Genomic DNA, 20,976 nt, shown 5'->3' with positions numbered 1-20,976 from the left:
GAGAGAGAGCTTCCTACTGCTTGAGCTATATTGTTGATGTAAATTGAGAAGAGCGTGGGGCCTAGGATTGAGCCTTGGGGTACTCCCTTGGTGACAGGCAGTGGCTGAGACAGCAGATTTTCTGACTTTATACACTGCACTGTTTGGGAGAGGTAGTTAGCAAATCAGGCCAAAGACCCCTCAGAGACACCATTACTCCTTAGCCGGCCCACAAGAATGGAATGGTCTACTGTATTAAAAGCTTCGGCCAAGTCAATAAAAAGAGGAAACCAAGTCTAGATTTAACTTAAGCCTGCAGCTTTGATATGTGCTGAGATAAGGACAGTGCACCGTCTTGCCATACTCCCAAGTACGTGTATGATGTGACTACCTCAAGCTCTAAACCCACATAGCTGGATGAGTCACCTAGCTACCATTAAACGAATACGTGGATTTCATTAAGTGCTACATATCCTTGTAGGGATATGTGGTTGATGGTGGAACTAGCTGGCTTGAAGTTATTGACAAAAACAAAAAGGTTGTTGGCAGGCTGGTTAGCTAACTTTGGCGACGAAGGTATGACGACAAAACTAGACCGTACAACTCACTCTAGATAAAATGCATGTTTTGCTTACCTTGACAGGATCACCAAAATTAGAAAACTTTAGAGACCTAGACTAGATTTCCTGGCTATCGACTTGTGTTTCCAACATGAACATCCCTATTTCACAAACCAGGAAGTGACGTCATATTAATTTCAACTTCAGGCAGACAGAAAGCGGAAGAGAGTCCCAACTCGGCGCAAAATCGGTCTCCCTCCATCAGTTGGCATTTTTTCGTTGTTTCGCCCACCATGCAAGGGTTTTTGTATGGAGGTAGAATTAGGTCAACAACAAAAAAAATCTGGATTATTTGCTACGTAAGGTTTATTTGATCCAATAGAAGTTTCGTAAGGCTTAAGTTCTTACGATTGTATTGATATAAGTAGGACACGTGATATTCCGGCAACTTTGATAAAAAACACTTTATATCGGCGATGTCTGGATGGCTATGCATATTCATGTCATTAGGCTCGTGGGATAGCGTACGTCGCCATTGAATACAGGCGGTTGACGTCAACACCCCTCATCAAATATTCATTAAAAAAGGAGACAGCGCTTTGTGGACAATAACTCCCATTGTTAGGGCGGAGAGACATGCATCTTGTCAGTATATCCATACTCTTTGCATATGACTTCTCCAAACCGCTGCGGTTGCGCTGAGCCAGATAGTTGTATGAAGTGTTCGCCACTGAGTCTAAAGTTTATAATGACACATTTGTCCTTTTAATAATAATAAATTTAATAATTTAAAATAAGTAAAATCAGCAAATATTTTCAGCTTATCTGCTTTTCTTTTTTCAAAAGGGAAGAAAAAGTGAGCCTTAAAAAAATTACAAAAACAAAATGTTCTATTGTGAAACTTTACTTAGAATATTTTTTTATACACAAAGGAGTACAGTTCAGTTCATGAGTCTTCTCAACATGGCAGCAATAAACATATCCCCTGTTTCTTCAGAAAATCTATTTCTGTTTCATCTCTCTAAAAAAAAAAAAAAAACAGGAGGGGCCAGAGAACTCTTCGAAGTAGACCCGTTGGCAAACATCATCATCACAAAACGGAAAGGAAAAAAAACTATATATGTTTGATACATACAAAACAAGCCAACCAAAACATATATATATTTCTCTGCCTGGATGTCAAGTCAAGAGTGAGGCAGAAATATTTGTTGACACATTATTAGGCAAGCCATGTAAAAATGGTAGTGCTTCTGTTAGGGAATTCAGTACATCATTTTGTCATTTAGTTGGTGTTGCACCCAATTGATTGTTTTAAAGGCTGAATATTCAGGGTTTTAAGGCCAATTGTCCAGTGATTCTCATGTTGACATTCTAAATTCTAAACATCAATTTAACCAAATTGTAGAATTCATGAAAATGTTCTAATATCATTTAAAAAGCATTAGTTGAGACTCATGGGAAGGTTTGTTATTTCATGGAATTTAACCATAACCAGCAACCAAACAAACTGGACCCGTGTGTTTTGTGCGTTGGAAGTGTGCTGCTACATGTTTGAATGCAGAACATATACAGCAGAACATTACACAAAATGTATGAACTGAAGGTCTCGGAACAACCTTTCTAGAATGTGGAGAAGTTTCAGAATGCTTCACAGCTTCATTGTGATGATAAACCATCTTGTTGGAAAAGCTGCCCGATGAATCAACATTAGTTATGACAGAAAACATGAGACATTCTGCTTGGCTCTTCAGTTAACCAACAGAGATGATAAACCATGTATTTTAGTGATGCAGACAACCAGCCTTCCAGTGAGACGGTGCAGTCTATATACTAAGGGGTTTGTGTTAAAATGTTTACAGCACCACAACAGTCAATTCAGAAGTATAAAACTCTACTTCTTAAAACTCAAAAACACTGTTCTTTAGGCCATGAGACAATACATGACAAGTATCGCTTGATTCTACAACAGCAGACAAGTGCGTGCACTCAAACATACACCACGTTCACTCACGATATAAACTTTCACATCACCTCCCAAACAGACAACACATTTTTCTGCCAGATGTGATCATTGAATGACCTATGATGATGGAGCATGGTGATGGAATCAAATAACTAGAATTTGTTCTAATTCTGTGGATGGAACGGTAACCTAAAGCCATAAAGTAAGGTCAAAACATTGATGTACACACAACTAACAGGAGTGATGTTCTGAACTCTTGGAATGTTTCTGTTTGTCCAGCCATAAGCATCTTAACATAATGAACAATCTGGGATCTTAATTATGGATTGAGAGTTTTATCATCATAATCTTTCGCTGTAGACAAAAAGTGTTTTCTTTACCGTTTACAAGAGATGCACTTTAGATTTCAAGATTGGGTTGATTTGTAACACAGTTATATATCCAAACCAGAAGTTGGTGATGCCGTTTTATAATCAGTGATCATTGAGAGCATATCGTTCATTATTCTTGATAACTGGTGTCAGGGAAATTGCAAGATTATGTTATAATGCTTGTATTTCATTATAATGGTTGTTTAATTCGACAGAATAGAGTGTTCTGTGAACTATTGTGTGTGTTCTACTGAGGGCCTCTGAGATAACACTGACGGAGGAGATTTACGATGTCTTTGGGTGATAAAACCTAAAGAGCATTCCAGATAACATGAGTTAATGTTTGTGCTCTATACCGTATCAGGAAGAGATGGTTCCAGTTTGGAGTAGGAGGGCCAGACACTGGTCTATACAATGAAAACTGTTGACACAGCAGATGCTGTCTGCTATGTATTATAGATATCTTTCATACAAATCTTAACCTTGTGACCATTCTATGTATCTGTTGTTCGTCATATAGGTTGAAAGCGGTGTATCTTGGCAATAAAAAATCTTTGCACTTTTGTTTTATCACTCTCAATGGATCATTAGAAATGGTGAATTGTTGAAAGTCATTGCAAAGCTCTTATTATTAAAGATGTAGTTTAAGTATAACTCTGACTTGTGTGATACGTTTGTCTCTCCTCATGTGATAGACGCGATCATGACATGCAGGTTAAAATAACAAAACCAACTGTGACCCAACTATATTCATTTTGGGACAGGTCAAAATACACATGAAACGTTCATGGACAATAAGTTGGATAGCTGTTGTTAGCTAGTTTGTCCTGGAAGATGAACAGTGGGTTGTTATTTTACCTTCTCATGCATGTGTGTTCCCATTCTTAGGTGGTCCTTTGGAGAACCTTGACCCAGGTCATACAACAATTGTGTGTATCTCCATTCCGGCGTAAGTTATCTTTGATTAATATCTCCAGGTTTCTCCTTTCAAGCAAACATGTAGGGTTGTATCGTCATGTAAATCAATAAGGAGACAGGAGACGTGAGATTTACAGCGTGTCTCAAATAGAACCAAGTTCTATTTCAGCGTTTGGCATCAAAGACATACAACAGGTGGACCAGAGGCTGACCAGAGCAGATACTAATAACATATCAACAGATGGACCAGAGGCTGACCAGAGCAGATACTAATAACATACAACAGGTGGACCAGAGGCTGACCAGAGCAGATACTAATAACATACAACAGGTGGACCAGAGGCTGACCAGAGCAGATACTAATAACATACAACAGGTGGACCAGAGGCTGACCAGAGCAGTCCTCCCAGCCCTTTAGCACCAGTTTATATCCTACACTGTGCTATGCTGGGCATAGGAAGGCAATGCAGTGCGAACACAAATGCAGCTTTGTATTTCGCTTGGCACCACCAGGACAATCTCTTTCTCATTGTCAGTCCATCAGAATGTCACTAGAGAGATGAGAGCTAGAGAAAAAGTATTTTCGTATAGATGGAAGAAGGAATGGAAGACAAGGTGGAGGGATGTAAACAGAGTTCATTTCTCTTCATCCTCCACCCTTCCCCACTCCTCCTCCTCTACCTCCCCCTCATCGTCTGGCTCCTCCTCCATGTAGTCCCCCCAGGTGTCATACACATCTCCCCCTTCCTCCTCTCCTAGTCTGCCCTCATACTGCTCATCTTCCTCCTCAACTACCTCCATCGCCTCTCCTTCCTCCTCGTCCTCTTCTTCATCCTCCTCTGCATCCTCTTCTAATCCATCCACCTGTCCGTCTTCCAGGTCTCCATCCTCCTCCTCCTCTTTCACGTCCTTGTAGGAGGGGGGAGAAGGAAGGGAGAAGTGCAGTATTTGACTATCAGACATGTAGGGACTGCTAGGGGGTCCGTAGGAGGAGGTATTGGAGTTCTGGGAGGTGTTGAGGAACAAGCTCCCTGTAGGGGGCAGTAGCGAGTCCTGGGTCAGGTCTGGGGCAACTGTGGAGGGGATAGAACCAGCAGTGGTGGAACCAGGCCTGGGTGGGACCAGACCCAGGGGGTGGGGGAGAGGCATGCCCCCAGGAGGTACGTACTCCCTGATCTCCCCTGGTTCCAGGGGCTCGGGTCCACAGGGGTCGTGATCGTTGCAGGCGAGCCGCCCATCTATCTTAGAGATGAAGAGCAAGCCCTCACGGTGCTGCGTGCAAAAGGAGCTGGGACACATCTCACAGAAGGAGGCCGCCTCATGACCGCAGATGTCACACTGGTGCCAGGGGCACTCCCAACGGCCTTAGAGTAGACACAGAATCAGTGTTACAACAGAGATCATCAGACACATTCCTGTACCACAGATCCTTACACTCTTTCAGGAAACTCAAGCTTTGAGGCTTGAACAAAAAGCAAAAACTACTAAAATGACTTCTTTCCTTCTCCGATGTACTAAATCAACTACAAATAGATAATACAATAGGCCTAGGGTTTCAAGCTCTGGTTGATTTCATATTTAATGATATTGAATTGTGTTTGGTTGTCAAAGCAACTAAATATGAACATTTAAAGGAGATGCATCTTCTGTTTGTATAATTCCATCTGTGCCAGTGACAGTCTGGCTTTAATTCCAGTTGGTCTACAAATTAATAAATGATATGTTGGATTCACGTTTCCATCTCAATCAAAAATCAAAGTTGAAAGAATTAAAGGCCAGACTAAAATCAGTGGTACAGATGGAACTATCCAAGCAGAAGAGACATGTCCTTCAAAATGTTGATATTTGGTTGCGTTGACAACTCAACACATTTCAAATTCACTTTTAAAATACAATAAATAGCCTATTAACTTCTCAACAAGTTACCAGATTATATGTTGGATTCATGTCTCCAACTCAATCATGAATGGGATAAAGCCAGCGGCTCAGATAAAACTTTCCAAAACGTAGATATATGTCCTTTAAAATGTTGATATTTGGTTGCATTGTCAACCAAACACAATTCAATATTAGTTAAAGACGGTACTTTGGCGACTAGTAAGTTTTTTTTTTTTTTTTAAACCTCACGCTTTGAGCTAGATGTGTCAATGTGTAGTTTATACATGCAAAATTACTGTTTTACCTGAATTAGCCACGAAATCCCTAGTTTGAATGCGACTGTTTTCTGAAATTCTCCCTACATTTACCCTCAGGTGGACCAGCACTCTAGCAATTTGAGTTTCAGACAATTAGCTCCAGCCCCTCACCATTTGAGTGACAGCCAGCAAGACGCACAAACAGTAGAGCGAGACAGCAATGGCACAGTAGAGCAATGACACAGTAGAGCAATGACACAGTAGAGCGAGAGAGCAATGGCACAGTAGAGCAATGACACAGTAGAGCAATGACACAGTAGAGCAATGACACAGTAGAGCAATGACACAGTAGAGCAATGACACAGTAGAGCGAGAGAGCAATGGCACAGTAGAGCAATGGCACAGTAGAGCAATGACACAGTAGAGCAATGACAGAGTAGAGCGAGAGAGCAATGGCACAGTAGAGCAATGACACAGTAAAGCAATGACACAGTAGAGCAATGACACAGTAGAGCGAGAGAGCAATGGCACAGTAGAGCAATGGCACAGTAGAGCAATGGCACAGTAGAGCGAGAGAGCAATGGCACAGTAGAGCAATGACACAGTAGAGCAATGACACAGTAGAGCAATGACACAGTAGAGCAATGACACAGTAGAGCGAGAGAGCAATGGCACAGTAGAGCAATGACAAAGTAGAGCGAGAGAGCAATGGCACAGTAGAGCAATGGCACAGTAGAGCAATGACACAGTAGAGCGAGAGAGCAATGGCACAGTAGAGCAATGACACAGTAGAGCGAGAGAGCAATGACACAGTAGAGCAATGACACAGTAGAGCGAGAGAGCAATGACACAGTAGAGCAATGACACAGTAGAGCGAGAGAGCAATGGCACAGTAGAGCGAGAGAGCAATGGCATGCTGGACTTTCAGAACTACTGACTAAACAGTATACAAAAGTACCAGAGAATATCTTTATGGCTATCTTACAAACTAAAAATGAGTAAAACATGTATGGCCACATTTTGAGAATACTGTAACGACATATTTATTGTTATGTAATCATATAAAGCTGGTTGAGCTTTGAGATGGTTGAAAGCATAGTGATAAACACATAGGAAATTCAACTACATTTTGGCTGTATTTTTGAGTGGGTGAATATAGGTTTTAATCTCATTGATCAACGTCTCAACCAAATATGACGTAATTATCCACATTGAAATGTGGTGGAGTGCCCAGTGGGAAGTTACACACCCCACCCCAAGTCCAAATCCCTTGCTGATGAGTTCTAATGACACAAAAATCTACAGACTACAACCTCTTAGGCAAGTCCCATACAAAATCACACACAATAGAACAGCCATTTTGTGTCAAAGAGTTTCCATGGGGGAGAAGGTTTCTCACCCCTTCACTCACCTGCAGGTCTCTTCGCCAGGTTGAGACAGTCTGCATGGTAGACCTTGGGACAACCTGGCTTCTTACAGGACACGATCTGTCCTCCGTCCCCACAGCTGAAACACCCGTCCTCCCTCTCCTTCGTCACCTCCAGCTGAGGCTTCTTCTTCACCAGAACCTTCTTCTTGCCCTCCTTTAGTTCCCTTCCTTCCCGTGCTTTAGACAGCTGGTTCTGGGAGACAGACACACGTACACACAGGCCATTACTTTAGACTGCTATATTCACCAGTCTGCCTTTAGGCTGCTATATTCACCAGTCTGCCTTTAGGCTGCTATATTCACCAGTCTGCCTTTAGGCTGCTATATTCACCAGTCTGCCTTTAGGCTGCTATATTCACCAGTCTGCCTTTAGGCTGCTATATTCACCAGTCTACCTTTAGGCTGCTATATTCACCAGTCTCCCTTTAGGCTGCTATATTCACCAGTCTCCCTTTAGGCTGCTATATTCACCAGTCTACCTTTAGGCTGCTATATTCACCAGTCTGCCTTTAGGCTGCTATATTCACCAGTCTGCCTTTAGGCTGCTATATTCACCAGTCTGCCTTTAGGCTGCTATATTCACCAGTCTACCTTTAGGCTGCTATATTCACCAGTCTACCTTTAGGCTGCTATATTCACCAGTCTCCCTTTAGGCTGCTATATTCACCAGTCTACCTTTAGGCTGCTATATTCACCAGTCTACCTTTAGGCTGCTATATTCACCAGTCTGCCTTTAGGCTGCTATATTCACCAGTCTGCCTTTAGGCTGCTATATTCACCAGTCTGCCTTTAGGCTGCTATATTCACCAGTCTACCTTTAGGCTGCTATATTAACCAGTCTACCTTTAGGCTGCTATATTCACCAGTCTACCTTTAGGCTGCTATATTCACCAGTCTGCCTTTAGGCTGCTATATTCACCAGTCTACCTTTAGGCTGCTATATTCACCAGTCTACCTTTAGGCTGCTATATTCACCAGTCTGCCTTTAGGCTGCTATATTCACCAGTCTACCTCTAGGCTGCTATATTCACCAGTCTCCCTTTACTCTTTATAGTATAACTCATCATCACACAGTAAACAACTAAAAGCAATTACTGTAGATCTCTTTAGATAAATACAAATGTTTTGTATGTTGACATTTGTCAGTGTCAGAGCCTTACCTTTGGTCGGACCCCCAGGAACCCGGAGCAGTTGGGCGCTCCACATTTACACACCGTCTTCCCGTTACCAAGACACTCCAGGTTGTAGTTGAAGGTCAGCTCCACACCTAGACACAAATAAAAACACACTGCCAGGTTCTGGACAGGTAGCTTTACAAATTACAAAGATACTTTTGGTCACAAGCCCTAGTGCCTGAGGAATGGAAATGGAACCGGGCCCCAGGAGTTAGTTACAGAAATGGAACCGGGCTCCGGGAGTTAGTTACAGAAATGGAACCGGGCTCCGGGAGTTAGTTACAGAAGTGGAACCGGGCTCCAGGAGTTAGTTACAGAAGTGGAACCGGGCCCCAGGAGTTAGTTACAGAAGTGGAACCGGGCCCCAGGAGTTAGTTACAGAAGTGGAACCGGGCTCCGGGAGTTAGTTACAGAAGTGGAACCGGGCTCCGGGAGTTAGTTACAGAAATGGAACCGGTCCCCAGGAGTTAGTTACAGAAGTGGAACCGGGCTCCAGGAGTTAGTTACAGAAGTGGAACCGGGCTCCGGGAGTTAGTTACAGAAATGGAACCGGTCCCCAGGAGTTAGTTACAGAAGTGGAACCGGGCTCCGGGAGGTAGTTACAGAAGTGGCACCGGGCTCCAGGAGTTAGTTACAGAAGTGGGACCGGGCTCCAGGAGTTAGTTACAGAAATGGAACCGGGCTCCGGGAGTTAGTTACAGAAATGGAACCGGGCTCCAGGAGTTAGTAACAGAAATGGAACCAGGCTCCGGGAGTTAGTTACAGAAATGGAACCGGGCTCCAGGAGTTAGTAACAGAAATGGAACCAGGCTCCGGGAGTTAGTTACAGAAATGGAACCGGGCTCCAGGAGTTAGTTACAGAAGTGGAACCAGGCTCCAGGAGTTAGTTACAGAAATGGAACCGGGCTCCAGGAGTTAGTTACAGAAGTGGAACCGGGCTCCAGTAGGTTTATTGGTACTTCTTCTGACCTTCGGGGATGTCCTCCAGGGCAAAGAGCCCCACCCTGGTGTCTCCGTTTACCGTCCACTTCTGGGTCTCACAGTTGGGCTGGCAGCAGTGATTCATGAACCTCGCCTGGTTCCCCTTGGGTCCAGCGTCTATGATCCGGTCCTTGTCCAGAGTGAGCATGTAGAAGTTACAGATGTCATTCTCTTGAGCATGTTTGATCCTGGCTCTGCACTCCTCCTCGTCTATCACCTCCCCCACGTACTCATTCACAAATGCACCCTGAGAGAGAGGGAGGAGAGCACAGACTCAGGTTATAATCGAGCTGATACACAACCCCATTTACACCAGACACAGCGGTATGGAGGCTAAATATACTACTGTATGTCCACATCTTAAAACAGGATATTCAAGGATAAGCAGGTAAAAAGAGCCTTGGAATTGAATTGAAAATACTTGATTTATCCCACAAGGGGGTAATTATGTAGGCAGCCATGCACAACTGTAGTGGGACAAGGTTCTCTAAACAAAACAAACACAAGGGGAACTGTTTTGTGTTGTAGTTTGATGCCCTAGTCTGTACCTTCTTGATGTCGGAGACGCCCCGTAGCCCCCAGCCTCGTGACAAGGTCCTGAAGATCTCCACCTGGGTGTACTGTCTCTTGGTGTAACTCTGGTTCAGACACCTCTCCCCTGCCAAACACACCTGAGGGTTGCACTCATACATCAACATGCGGTTGATACACTCTGAGTCAATGCCACACGGGTTCTCATCAGACGCCTTGCAGTTACAGCGCGGCACCTCCGATAGGTCCGCCGTAATGATCTGGACCTTGCCAATTGGTCGGTTCACCTGAAAAGAATAAGCACTTGAGATAAGCGGATGCAATTCAAACTTGTGTGTGAATTATGCATGGTGAAGGTTTAAAGGGGCGGTACCTTGATGTGTCTGTAGGGAGAAGGTTTAAAGGGACAGTACCTTGATGTGTCTGTAGGGAGAAGGTTTAAAGGGGCGGTACCTTGATGTGTCTGTAGGGAGAAGGTTTAAAGGGACAGTACCTTGATGTGTCTGTAGGGAGGAGGTTTAAAGGGGCGGTACCTTGATGTGTCTGTAGGGAGAAGGTTTAAAGGGACAGTACCTTGATGTGTCTGTAGGGAGGAGGTTTAAAGGGGCGGTACCTTGATGTGTCTGTAGGGAGAAGGTTTAAAGGGACAGTACCTTGATGTGTCTGTAGGGAGGAGGTTTAAAGGGACAGTACCTTGATGTGTCTGTAGGGAGAAGGTTTAAAGGGGCGGTACCTTGATGTGTCTGTAGGGAGAAGGTTTAAAGGGGCGGTACCTTGATGTGTCTGTAGGGAGAAGGTTTAAAGGGGCGGTACCTTGATGTGTCTGTAGGGAGAAGGTTTAAAGGGGCGGTACCTTGATGTGTCTGTAGGGAGGAGGTTTAAAGGGGCGGTACCTTGATATGTCTGTAGGGAGAAGGTTTAAAGGGGCGGTACCTTGCTGTGTCTGTAGGGTGAAGGTTTAAAGGGGCGGTACCTTGATATGTCTGTAGGGAGAAAGTTTAAAGGGGCGGTACCTTGATGTGTCTGTAGGGAGAATGTTTAAAGGGGCGGTACCTTGATGTGTCTGTAGGGAGAAGGTTTAAAGGGGCGGTACCTTGATGTGTCTGTAGGGAGAAGGTTTAAAGGGGCGGTACCTTGATGTGTCTGTAGGGAGAAGGTTTAAAGGGGCGGTACCTTGATGTGTCTGTAGGGAGGAGGTTTAAAGGGGCGGTACCTTGATGAGAATGTTTAAAGGGGCGGTACCTTGATGTGTCTGTAGGGAGAAGGTTTAAAGGGGCGGTACCTTGATGTGTCTGTAGGGAGGAGGTTTAAAGGGGCAGTACCTTGATGTGTCTGTAGGGAGGCGTTTTAAAGGGGCGGTACCTTGATGTGTCTGTAGGGAGGGGGTTTCTTGTCATTCCTCCTGTCCTCCTGAAGCTGTCTCATCTCCTTCTCAGCCTGAAGCGCTATAAACCGCTCAGCTGTTTCATTCAGAGCTGAAAGGAAACGGAAGTTAGATTTATCAGCTAGCTAATATATCTCAAATGGTAAGCTTTCAGCCCTGCCATGTGGTACCTGGAAACATCTCTGTTGTTTAAGACTTAGGAAAGGCTCTTTGGTTGTTCTTTCTAAAATGAAGTCTGTTGTTTGCCATATATTCTATAATAACCAGGTAAAGGAGGCTTCTTTCTAACCTTTCTTGTAGATGGCGTCACAACCCTTCCCCATCTTGTCCTTGTTGTTGGCATCTCCCTCCATGTAAGGGAAGACTCTGGCCTGATAGGTCCAGGCGTAGTCCTTAGAACCAAAGAACTGAACAGGGAACTCCCCCACCTCGTGTTTCATACGGAGGATTTTCTCTGGGATGTTCTTAGGAAGACACACTTCCGCAGGCCACCACCTGAACAAAGGAGAGGAGATTTTACATGATACATTGTGAATACAAAACATTAGGAACACCTGCTCCTTCCATGACATAGACTGACCAGGTGAATCAAGGTGAAAGCTATGATCCATTATTGATGTCACTTGTTAAATCCACTTCAATCAGTGCAGATGAAGGGGAGGAGACAGGTCAAAGAAGGATTTTTAAGCCTTGAGACAATTGAGACATGGATTGTGTATGTCTGCAATTCAGAGGGTGACTGGGCAAGACAAAATATTGAAGTGCCTTTGAACGTAGTATGGTAGCAGTTGCCAGGCGCACCGGTTTGTATCAAGAACTGCAACGCTGCTGGGTTTCACACTCAACAGTTTCTTGTGTTTATCAAGAATGGACCACCACCCAAAGGACATCCAGCCAACTTGACACAAGTGTGGGAAGCATTGGAGTCAACAAGGGCCAACATCCCTGTGGAACACTTTCAACTCCTTGTAGAGTCCATGCCCCGACGAATTGAGGCAGTTCTGAGGGCAAAAGAGGGGGGTGCTACAAGGGCTGTGGAAGTCATGACATTTTGTACACCGGTTATTGTCATGCTAAAGACTACCGGTCTCACTGTACTTTACCGTTAATTAACAAACATGTTTAGCATCTCCAGGCCTCCATGCATACAAGCCTCTGATGCGCACCTTTGGAATATCTACATTTAAATAAAGGTTAAATAATGTTTTTTATTTTTTTCAAGTCTAATAAATCTATTTAATATACACCATCACAATAATACAGTTAATGCCCCCTAAAGAAAATCCATGCCTTTTGTGGCTAGTGGCCGTTGAGCCTTTGGGCTGAATATAATAATTATAATTCCCTTCTCCCTGAGTGATGCGCGCTCCGAATCATCTCTCACTCACATGTCTCTCCATCAGGTGACCGGGTCTTTCTCACAGGCTACAAGTGAAGACAGACACATCGGGGATGCAACTGTGTGCGTCCTTATCCAATTCCGAGGTGCATATTGAAGATATTAGAAGAACTGTCCACATTTACTTTGTCAGCCAACAAGATGAGTAGACCTAACGGACAGCAACAGCATGAGCCTATGTCAATCTACTATGTTCCATAGTACAAAAGTCGACCCATTCTATGCTGTGCGAGAAATACATATTCCAAAAATAGTCTGGGACAGTTGTGGGATGCGATAGATCCCAAATGAATACAACTACTAGAATCAAAAAACTTTTTTTACGCAATGTTGATTAAGAATTAGGCTACTTCACATTATAAGCGCAGCAATGTGCACACGGCAGTAGTCTATAAGCATGAATTTTTCATTAGCGCGAAAAAACCATTATCAAAAGTGAAAGCAAATGCAATTATGCATGTAATGCTTTTATTATAAAAGGGGCATTTTTATGGTGAAAGTTAAGAGAATGCCAAGAGTGTGCAAAGCTGTCCTCAAGGCAAAGGGTGGCTACTTTGAAGAATGTCAAATATATTTTGATTAACACTTTTTTGGTTACTAGATGATTCCAAATGTGTTATTTCATAGTTTTGACGTCTTCACTATTATTCTACAATGTAGAAAAAAGTACAATTATGAAAAACCCTTGAATGAGTAGGTGCGTCTAAACCTTTGACTGGTACTGTATGTGTGAAAATTATTTTGACCTAGAATGGACCATTATCATGCACCTGTCTCGAAACAGGGACAGGGGAAAAATACATCTACGCATTTAAATAGCGAATGGAGGGCGTTTCTCCCGTGGTTTATTTTCATGCCAGCCAGGTAGGCTATAGTCCTGTTGTAAAGAGAAACAATGTGCTTAATATTAGTAAAGTTGAGAAATAAATATAGTAGGCCTAGCCTATAGAAAGCTGATGGGATCCTCCTCTTTTTAATAGAGGCCATCACTCTGTTTTCTCACGCAATTGCATAGCCTATAGAAATGTTGAGCAATAAGAGCTCATTGGCTCTCATGGTGTTTGATTAGATTTTCGGTTACATTTGCATTGATGTCAGAGTGATTAGAGGGACACTAATGCTGAGTACCTGGCAGTTAGCAAGTTTGGTAGGGTACTAATGACCATCAGCAGCATCAGAGCTTGGAGAAGCCTAATTACCATGACTCAACAGTCACGTGGAATTTGACTGACTTCATGACACTCAGGACCGCCGGTATGGTGGTAATAGGGTCACCAAAACAGCCCAAGCTGTGTTCTGTCAGAACACTCTGGGTGCTCCAATCAATGTACTGTGTTCTGTCAGAACACTCTGGGAGCTCCAATCAGTGTGCTGTGTTCTGTCAGAACACTCTGGGTGCTCCAATCAGTGTGCTGTGTTCTGTCAGAACACTCTGGGAGCTCCAATCAGTGTGCTGTGTTCTGTCAGAACACTCTGGGAGCTCCAATCAGTGTGCTGTGTTCTGTCAGAACACCCTGGGTGCTCCAATCAGTGTGCTGTGTTCTGTCAGAACACTCTGGGTGCTCCAATCAGTGTGCTGTGTTCTGTCAGAACACTCTGGGAGCTCCAATCAGTGTGCTGTGTTCTGTCAGAACACTCTGGGTGCTCCAATCAGTGTGCTGTGTTCTGTCAGAACACTCTGGGTGCTCCAATCAGTGTGCTGTGTTCTGTCAGAACACTCTGGGAGCTCCAATCAGTGTGCTGTGTTCTGTCAGAACACTCTGGGAGCTCCAATCAGTGTGCTGTGTTCTGTCAGAACACTCTGGGTGCTCCAATCAGTGTGCTGTGTTCTGTCAGAACACTCTGGGAGCTCCAATCAGTGTGCTGTGTTCTGTCAGAACACTCTGGGAGCTCCAATCAGTGTCGGGGTAATACGGCCACAATAAAAACACTAGCGGCAACTCAATATTAGAAAGTGTTCCTAATGTTTGGTGTACTCAGTGTAGATGAGGATTATACACACAGATTCTGATCAATAACAATATGACTGGATTTCAGGAACTGATCAAGATATTTTTTAATACGTTGACACGGGAGAAAAGTGTCACTCAGTTGATTCTGACCAAAAGTATGGATATTGTTTCTAGAGAACAGTGATTCTTACCTGAATCTTACCACTTTAACCCAGAGGATGTCCTTGAAGTGAGGTTTCTTCCCGGCCTTGCAGTCGTTGCAGAACCAGCTCCCCTCAGGCATCTCGATGTTTAGACACTCTTGATGGAAGGCAGCAGGACAGGCCTCGCAACACAGCAGACTGCCCCCTGCAGGGAGAAAGGAGGAGGTGCAGCTCAGACAACAAGTCACCCAGATGTGACCCAATGACCTCAGGATGGGGAGGCACAATGCTTCATTTCACTTCAACCTTTTTTACTCTGTGAGGAGCATAAGTCATCCACATATGATTTCCACCACACTCCTAATCAAATTATTACTCTACCTCTAATAATACCACCAACCCTTGCATAATGGACTCTTCAACACTGAAAACACCCAACCAATCAATCAACCATCCAAAAGCAACCCAACCAGTCACCAACCTAATGAGCAGACGAAGCACCAGCTGACGTTGATGTGTTCGTGGTTCTTGTAGTTCTTGCGGGGGGTGAAGTGGTTGGGACACAGGAAGCTGTTGTTGGCCAGGACTACGCTGCCTGCCGCCATGCAGTAGTCGTTTGCGTGGTACGCAACAGGGCAGCGCACGCAGCGGGTCAGACGACCTAGAAGAGGAACACAGGTCAAAAACCACACACACACACACCAAGCATCTCTACAGCCATGTTAGATCTGTATATAATGGAGACGGAGGGGATGGCTGACGTTTTACGGGCTCCTAACCAACTGTGCCATTGTGTTCGTTTGCATTGTTTGTAACTAATTTTGTACATATTGTTGCTGCTACCGTCTCTTATGATGGAAAAGAGCTTCTGGACATCAGAACAGCGATAACTCACCTCGAACTGGACAAAGCGTTTTTCCTTTAAGGATATACTCCTTTGTCAAGACATGGCGCAAATCCCCCTCAAAAGGCGTAGGAAAAGGGGGAGGCGGGCGCAGTGCCTGGTAAGAATTGCAGACGAGGAGGTAAACCACCACTTCGCTCCGTATTATTTGCCAACGCGCAATCATTGGAAAACAAACTGGACGATCTACGATTAAGACGATCCTACCAACGGAACATTAAAAACTGTAATATTTTATGTTTCAATGTGTCGTGCCTGAACAACGGTTTTATTTATTATTTCACCTTTATTTAACTAGGAAAGTCAGTTAAGAACACTCTTCTTATTTACAATTATGGCCTACCAAAACGCAAAAAGGTCACCTGTGGGGACGGGGGCTGGGACAAAAAAAATGTTGTTGAATAATTATAGGACAAAACACACATCATGACAAGAGAGACAACACTACATAAAGAGAGACCTAAGACAACAACATAGCAGCCACACATAACACAGCATGGTAGCAACACAATATAACAACAACATGGAAGCAACACAACACGGTAGCAGCACAAAACATGGTACAAACATTATTTGGCACAGCCAAGAGCACAAAGGACAAGAAGGTAGAGACAACAATACATCACACACAGCAGCCACAACTGTCAGTAAGAGTGTCCATGATTGAGTCTTTGAATGAAGAGATTGAGATAAAACTGTCCAGTTTGAGTGTTTTTCACAGCTCGTTCCAGTCTCTAGCTGCAGCGAACTGAAAATAACAGAGACCCAAGGTGTGTGTGCTTTGGGGACCTTTAACAGAATGTGACTGGCAGAACGGGTGTTGTATGTGGAGGATGAGGGCTGCAGTAGGTTGTGGAGATGTTCAGAACAGGTTAAAGGTAGAGAAAGCTTGTTGGACACTAAGAAAGCTTTGTTGTAGAGCATTTAACACATCATTTGCAGAGGGGCCAGCTGAGTATAAGACCAAGATCTGCATATAAATGGATGAGAGAGCTTCCTACTGCCTGAGCTATGTTGTTGATGTAAATTGAGAAGAGCGTGGGGTCTAGGATCGAGCCTTGGGGTACTCCCTTGGTGACAGGCAGTGACTGAGACAGCAGATTTTCTGACTTTATACACTGCACTGTTTGGGAGAGGTAGTTAGCAAACCAGGCCAAAGACCCCTCAGAGACACCAATACTCCCCACAAGAATGGAATGGTCTACCGTATCAAAAGCTTTGGCCAAGTTATTAAAAATAGCAGCATAACATTGCTTAGAATCAATGGCAATGGCAATGGAAACCAGATTGTATACCAGAGAGAATACTACAGACAGAATACTACAGACATCAAGAAAGCAAGTCAGTTGATTATTGACACGTTTTCCCAACACTTTAGAGAAACAGCGAAAAACAGAAATAGGCCTATAACAATTAGGATCGGCTTGATCTCCCCCTTTAAATTAAGGACAAACCGTGGCTGCCTTCCAAGCAATGTGAACCTCCCCAGAGAGGAGAGACAGGTTAAAAAGGTCAGAGATGGGCTTGGCAATGTTAGGGGCTGCAACCTTTAGGAAGAAAGGGTCTAAACCATCTGACCCAGATGGTTTTTTGGGGTCAAGTTTCAGGAGCTTCTTTAGCACCTCGGACTCAGTGACTGCCTGCAAGGAGAAACTTTGTTGCAGGGCAGGGGGAAAAAAGGGAGGAGCATTGGGGCTAATCGCATTAGAAGGGATGGGAGACGAGGACATGCTGGACCTGCAAAGAGGCATGGCGGAGTCAAATAGGAATCCTGACTTAATGAAGTGGTGATTTAAAGAGCTCAGCCTTGTGCTTCTTGTCAGAAATAACCACATCAACATTAAGGGACATGGGCAGCTGTGAGGAGGAGGGTTTATTCTCCAGGTCTTTAACCGTTTTCCAGAACTTCTTAGGGTTAGACCCACAGAGTGAACTGCTCCTTAAAGTTAAATGACATATCTTTACGACTACGCCCACAGAGATCCTATTGAGTTAATAGTGCACAAATGTTGGTGCAAGCATGCATATATAGGAGGTCTCGTACCGGGTAGAAATGAATTCTACTTTACCCCTGGTTCTATCAAACAGAGTGGAACTGGAACCTACTTTTGGAACTGCAGGGGTTGAGGGGGTTGGTGATGTGGCAGGACAGACAGACGTGGAGGGAGCAGCGAACCCCTTTATTCTGGGGCTGGGTGGGTGTGTGTTTCAGGATACACTCGTTGTGGTAGAACTTCCCACATACAGGCACCATGCACCTCTTCACACTGTCGCCAGACTTCTTACACACAAAGCATGTGTGAACCCCTGCAATGGAAAAGATACACTCTTAGCTTTGTGATACACCAAAGCAGCTTACATACATTGTGGGTATAGAAACAGAATACCTCTGTCAGATGCAGAGATAACGTCTATGAGCATGGCAGTATTACTGTACAGGTGTAAGAACTCAGTAGCAGTGTTAAGCCAAGGTGAATATGTGTATAGGTGAGGCTGCACCAGGTGTACATGGCTCCTGTAAGATTAGAATGGTGCCAGGTAGTCTAGCGGTGAAGAGCGTTAGACCAGTAACCGAAAAGTTGCTGGTTCGAATCCCCGAGCCGAATAGGTGAAAAATCTGTCGATGTGCCCTTGAGCAAGGCACTAAACCGTAAACCGCTCCTGTAGGTTGTTTTGGATAAGAGCGTCTGCTAAATGAGTCAAATGGAAATGGACAAACATGTGTACAGGGATAGGTAGAGACTCACCTTTAGTGCATTCACAACAGATGAACTTCCCTCTAGGGGTTTCTGATAGGCCGATACACTTCAGGTGGAACGCCCCACAGCACTGGCCCTCACACAGCAGCAGCTCACCTGTCCTCTCACACACCTGCAAGACACACACACACATTTTAGTCTTGTGTTACGATACTCCCAAATCTAATTCATCACTCGGCTATTGGGAACAGTTATTTCTGAACTAATGTGAGAAAGCCTGGAAATAAAACGTAAGAGCTATTTTGACTGTTCCTGCCTCTACAAAATAGAAAGGTTGTGGCATGTTGTTGGTTGACCTACCTGACAGACATTCTCCTTCATGGACGCAGCTCCTCCTTTCTCTCCTGTGTTCTTCTTAGTGCTGGAGACCAGGGACCCTTCGCCAGGTAGGGAGAAACTGTCATTCAGACCAGGAGAGAACACCTGGAGGAGAGGTGTTATTACACAGAAAATTGGTTACGGTGTAGGGGTTTAGCACCCTGTTTTATAGCACTGGTACAATTGTACCTCAGGTGAATGCTGACATCATAGCATGGAACTAGTCATCTTTTCACACAGGTTGAAAAAGGTGTTAATGCTGACCTCATGTTTGGGTGTTCTCTCTCCGTTGGTGTGGCTCTCTCCTCCCACCCCAGGACTGATCTTCTCGGTCTCTTCCTTGGGGGTGAGGAGCACCGTAGGGCTAGAGGGCCAGGCAGGGGAGGATGCCTGCAGAGAAACCATGCTCTCTGGAGTTGTCAAGCTGGATACAGGCACGTCTTTCTTCACAGACTTAACCTGTTATAAAAATGACAGAGTGTGCAAAGCTGTCATCAAGGCAAAGGGTGGCTACTTTGAAAAACCTCAAATATAACATATATTTTGATTTGTTTAACACTTTCTTGGTTACTACATGATTCCATATGTGTTATTTCATAGTTTTGATGTCTTCACTATTATTCTACAATCTCGAAAATAGTAAAAATAAAGAAAAACCCTGGAATGAGTAGGTGTGTCCAAACATTTGACTGGTACTGTAATTAGACCAGTTTCAGAGTGGTACTGTAGCAGTATAGATCTGTTAATATGGCTGTTGATTAGTTCATTCAGCCTTACCTGAGTGTCCCTGACTTCTGGTTTCACCTCTGTCTGTACACTCTGGTTCTTAAACTCCTTCTTCTTTGGAGGACTGACTGACACTTCTTCTATGGTGCATTCCAGGACCTTGTGAGACGGCTTCCTTGGCCTCTTCCTCTCCAGGGATACTGGGGCTGGGGAATGACCAGACATTTAAATACCCCAAATCTACTGTATCTGAAAATATGAGGAGTATTTTGTTTTCATTATCATAACAACTTTCCCCCAACGGAACTATACAAATTACTTCGACTAAGCTGTACCCCCGCACATTGACACGGTACCCCATGTATATAGCCTCGTTACTGTTTGGTATTTTCTTGCGTTACTTTTTTTCTACGTATATATTTTTTCCCACTTTAATTTATTGAGTTAATATTTCCTTAACTCTATTTATTGAACTACATTGTGGATTAAGGGCTTTAAGTAAGCATTTCACGGTAAGGTCTACACTTGTTGAATTCGGCGCATGTGACAAATAAAATTTGATTCGAATCTAGGATCCCATCCAAGACAAACAGACAATCTGCAGTAATGTTTGTAGATAACCTGTAATGTGATTGGAGGACCAAGATTTTCAGCCCACTTGATATGTTTCAATTCTACTGTAGCAATCGGTTTTCCATCCCATAAAAAAACATTACAATAAATCACACAAATCTAAATTGTGTCACATCCAATTCTAAACCTATAGCCTAGGTCTATTTCTATTGTGTCCAGGGGTGAAAGTAAGGGGGTCCGGTGTTGTGTCCCGGGAAAATAAACAGCGGGTACGCCGTACCAGTAAAACATGAGCCAATCACAATAGTCAAACAAAATGTCAAGAAAACTGTAGGCTATTACACCACGTGATCATTACCTCATGTCAACGGCATAAAAAAGACGAGCAAATGGACTAGAAAACGGGTGGTAGAGCCTACGCTCCAAAACGCAATGTGGTTCATCGAGAACACTCACATTATGCCAAGGCAAGAAATGAGTGGCCGACACAGAGACACGCGGACAGCAGTACAAACATAAATGCCGACCTAATGACAATCGCCAAATATTTTGTGTAACAGATGTCTATTTCCACTCACGGCAGCTTGGAGGCTGGAAACACTGAATGTTGTGAGTGAATGAACATGTGGGGGTAGCCTAGTAAAGGAGACCTTTGAAGTGATTGTTTGACAATCAGATGAAAACCTCGTGATTGGTTGTGTTTATGCCACAATAAAAGGGTAATACATTTTAAAAGTTAAATGACATATCTTTACGACTACGCCCACAGAGATCCT

General features: G+C 43.9%; 1 protein-coding gene across 3 annotated transcripts in view; it reads right to left on the bottom strand.

Annotated features, from left to right (window-relative positions):
* Nucleotides 1-1,427: 1,427 nt before the first annotated feature.
* Nucleotides 1,428-20,976, bottom strand: part of LOC129827422 (histone-lysine N-methyltransferase, H3 lysine-36 specific-like) — a 33,766-nt gene continuing 14,217 nt past the window's right edge. For all 3 annotated transcript variants that reach the window (XM_055888261.1, XM_055888260.1, XM_055888262.1), the window contains exons 12-25: nt 19,679-19,833; nt 19,166-19,360; nt 18,884-19,006; nt 18,572-18,695; nt 17,931-18,131; nt 15,402-15,581; nt 14,969-15,125; nt 11,716-11,921; nt 11,405-11,517; nt 10,060-10,329; nt 9,500-9,758; nt 8,516-8,622; nt 7,338-7,548; nt 1,428-5,155 (exon numbers count right to left, since the gene is read on the bottom strand). In XM_055888261.1, the coding sequence (XP_055744236.1) occupies nt 4,428-5,155; nt 7,338-7,548; nt 8,516-8,622; nt 9,500-9,758; nt 10,060-10,329; nt 11,405-11,517; nt 11,716-11,921; nt 14,969-15,125; nt 15,402-15,581; nt 17,931-18,131; nt 18,572-18,695; nt 18,884-19,006; nt 19,166-19,360; nt 19,679-19,833 (3,029 nt within the window). In that variant the 3' untranslated portion in view covers nt 1,428-4,427. The remainder of the gene's footprint in view (nt 5,156-7,337; nt 7,549-8,515; nt 8,623-9,499; nt 9,759-10,059; nt 10,330-11,404; nt 11,518-11,715; nt 11,922-14,968; nt 15,126-15,401; nt 15,582-17,930; nt 18,132-18,571; nt 18,696-18,883; nt 19,007-19,165; nt 19,361-19,678; nt 19,834-20,976) is intronic.

The sequence above is a fragment of the Salvelinus fontinalis genome, chromosome 29, assembly GCF_029448725.1.
Source record: "Salvelinus fontinalis isolate EN_2023a chromosome 29, ASM2944872v1, whole genome shotgun sequence".
Classification (NCBI taxonomy): domain Eukaryota; kingdom Metazoa; phylum Chordata; class Actinopteri; order Salmoniformes; family Salmonidae; genus Salvelinus; species Salvelinus fontinalis.
This window is presented reverse-complemented; position numbering and strand designations above follow the sequence as displayed.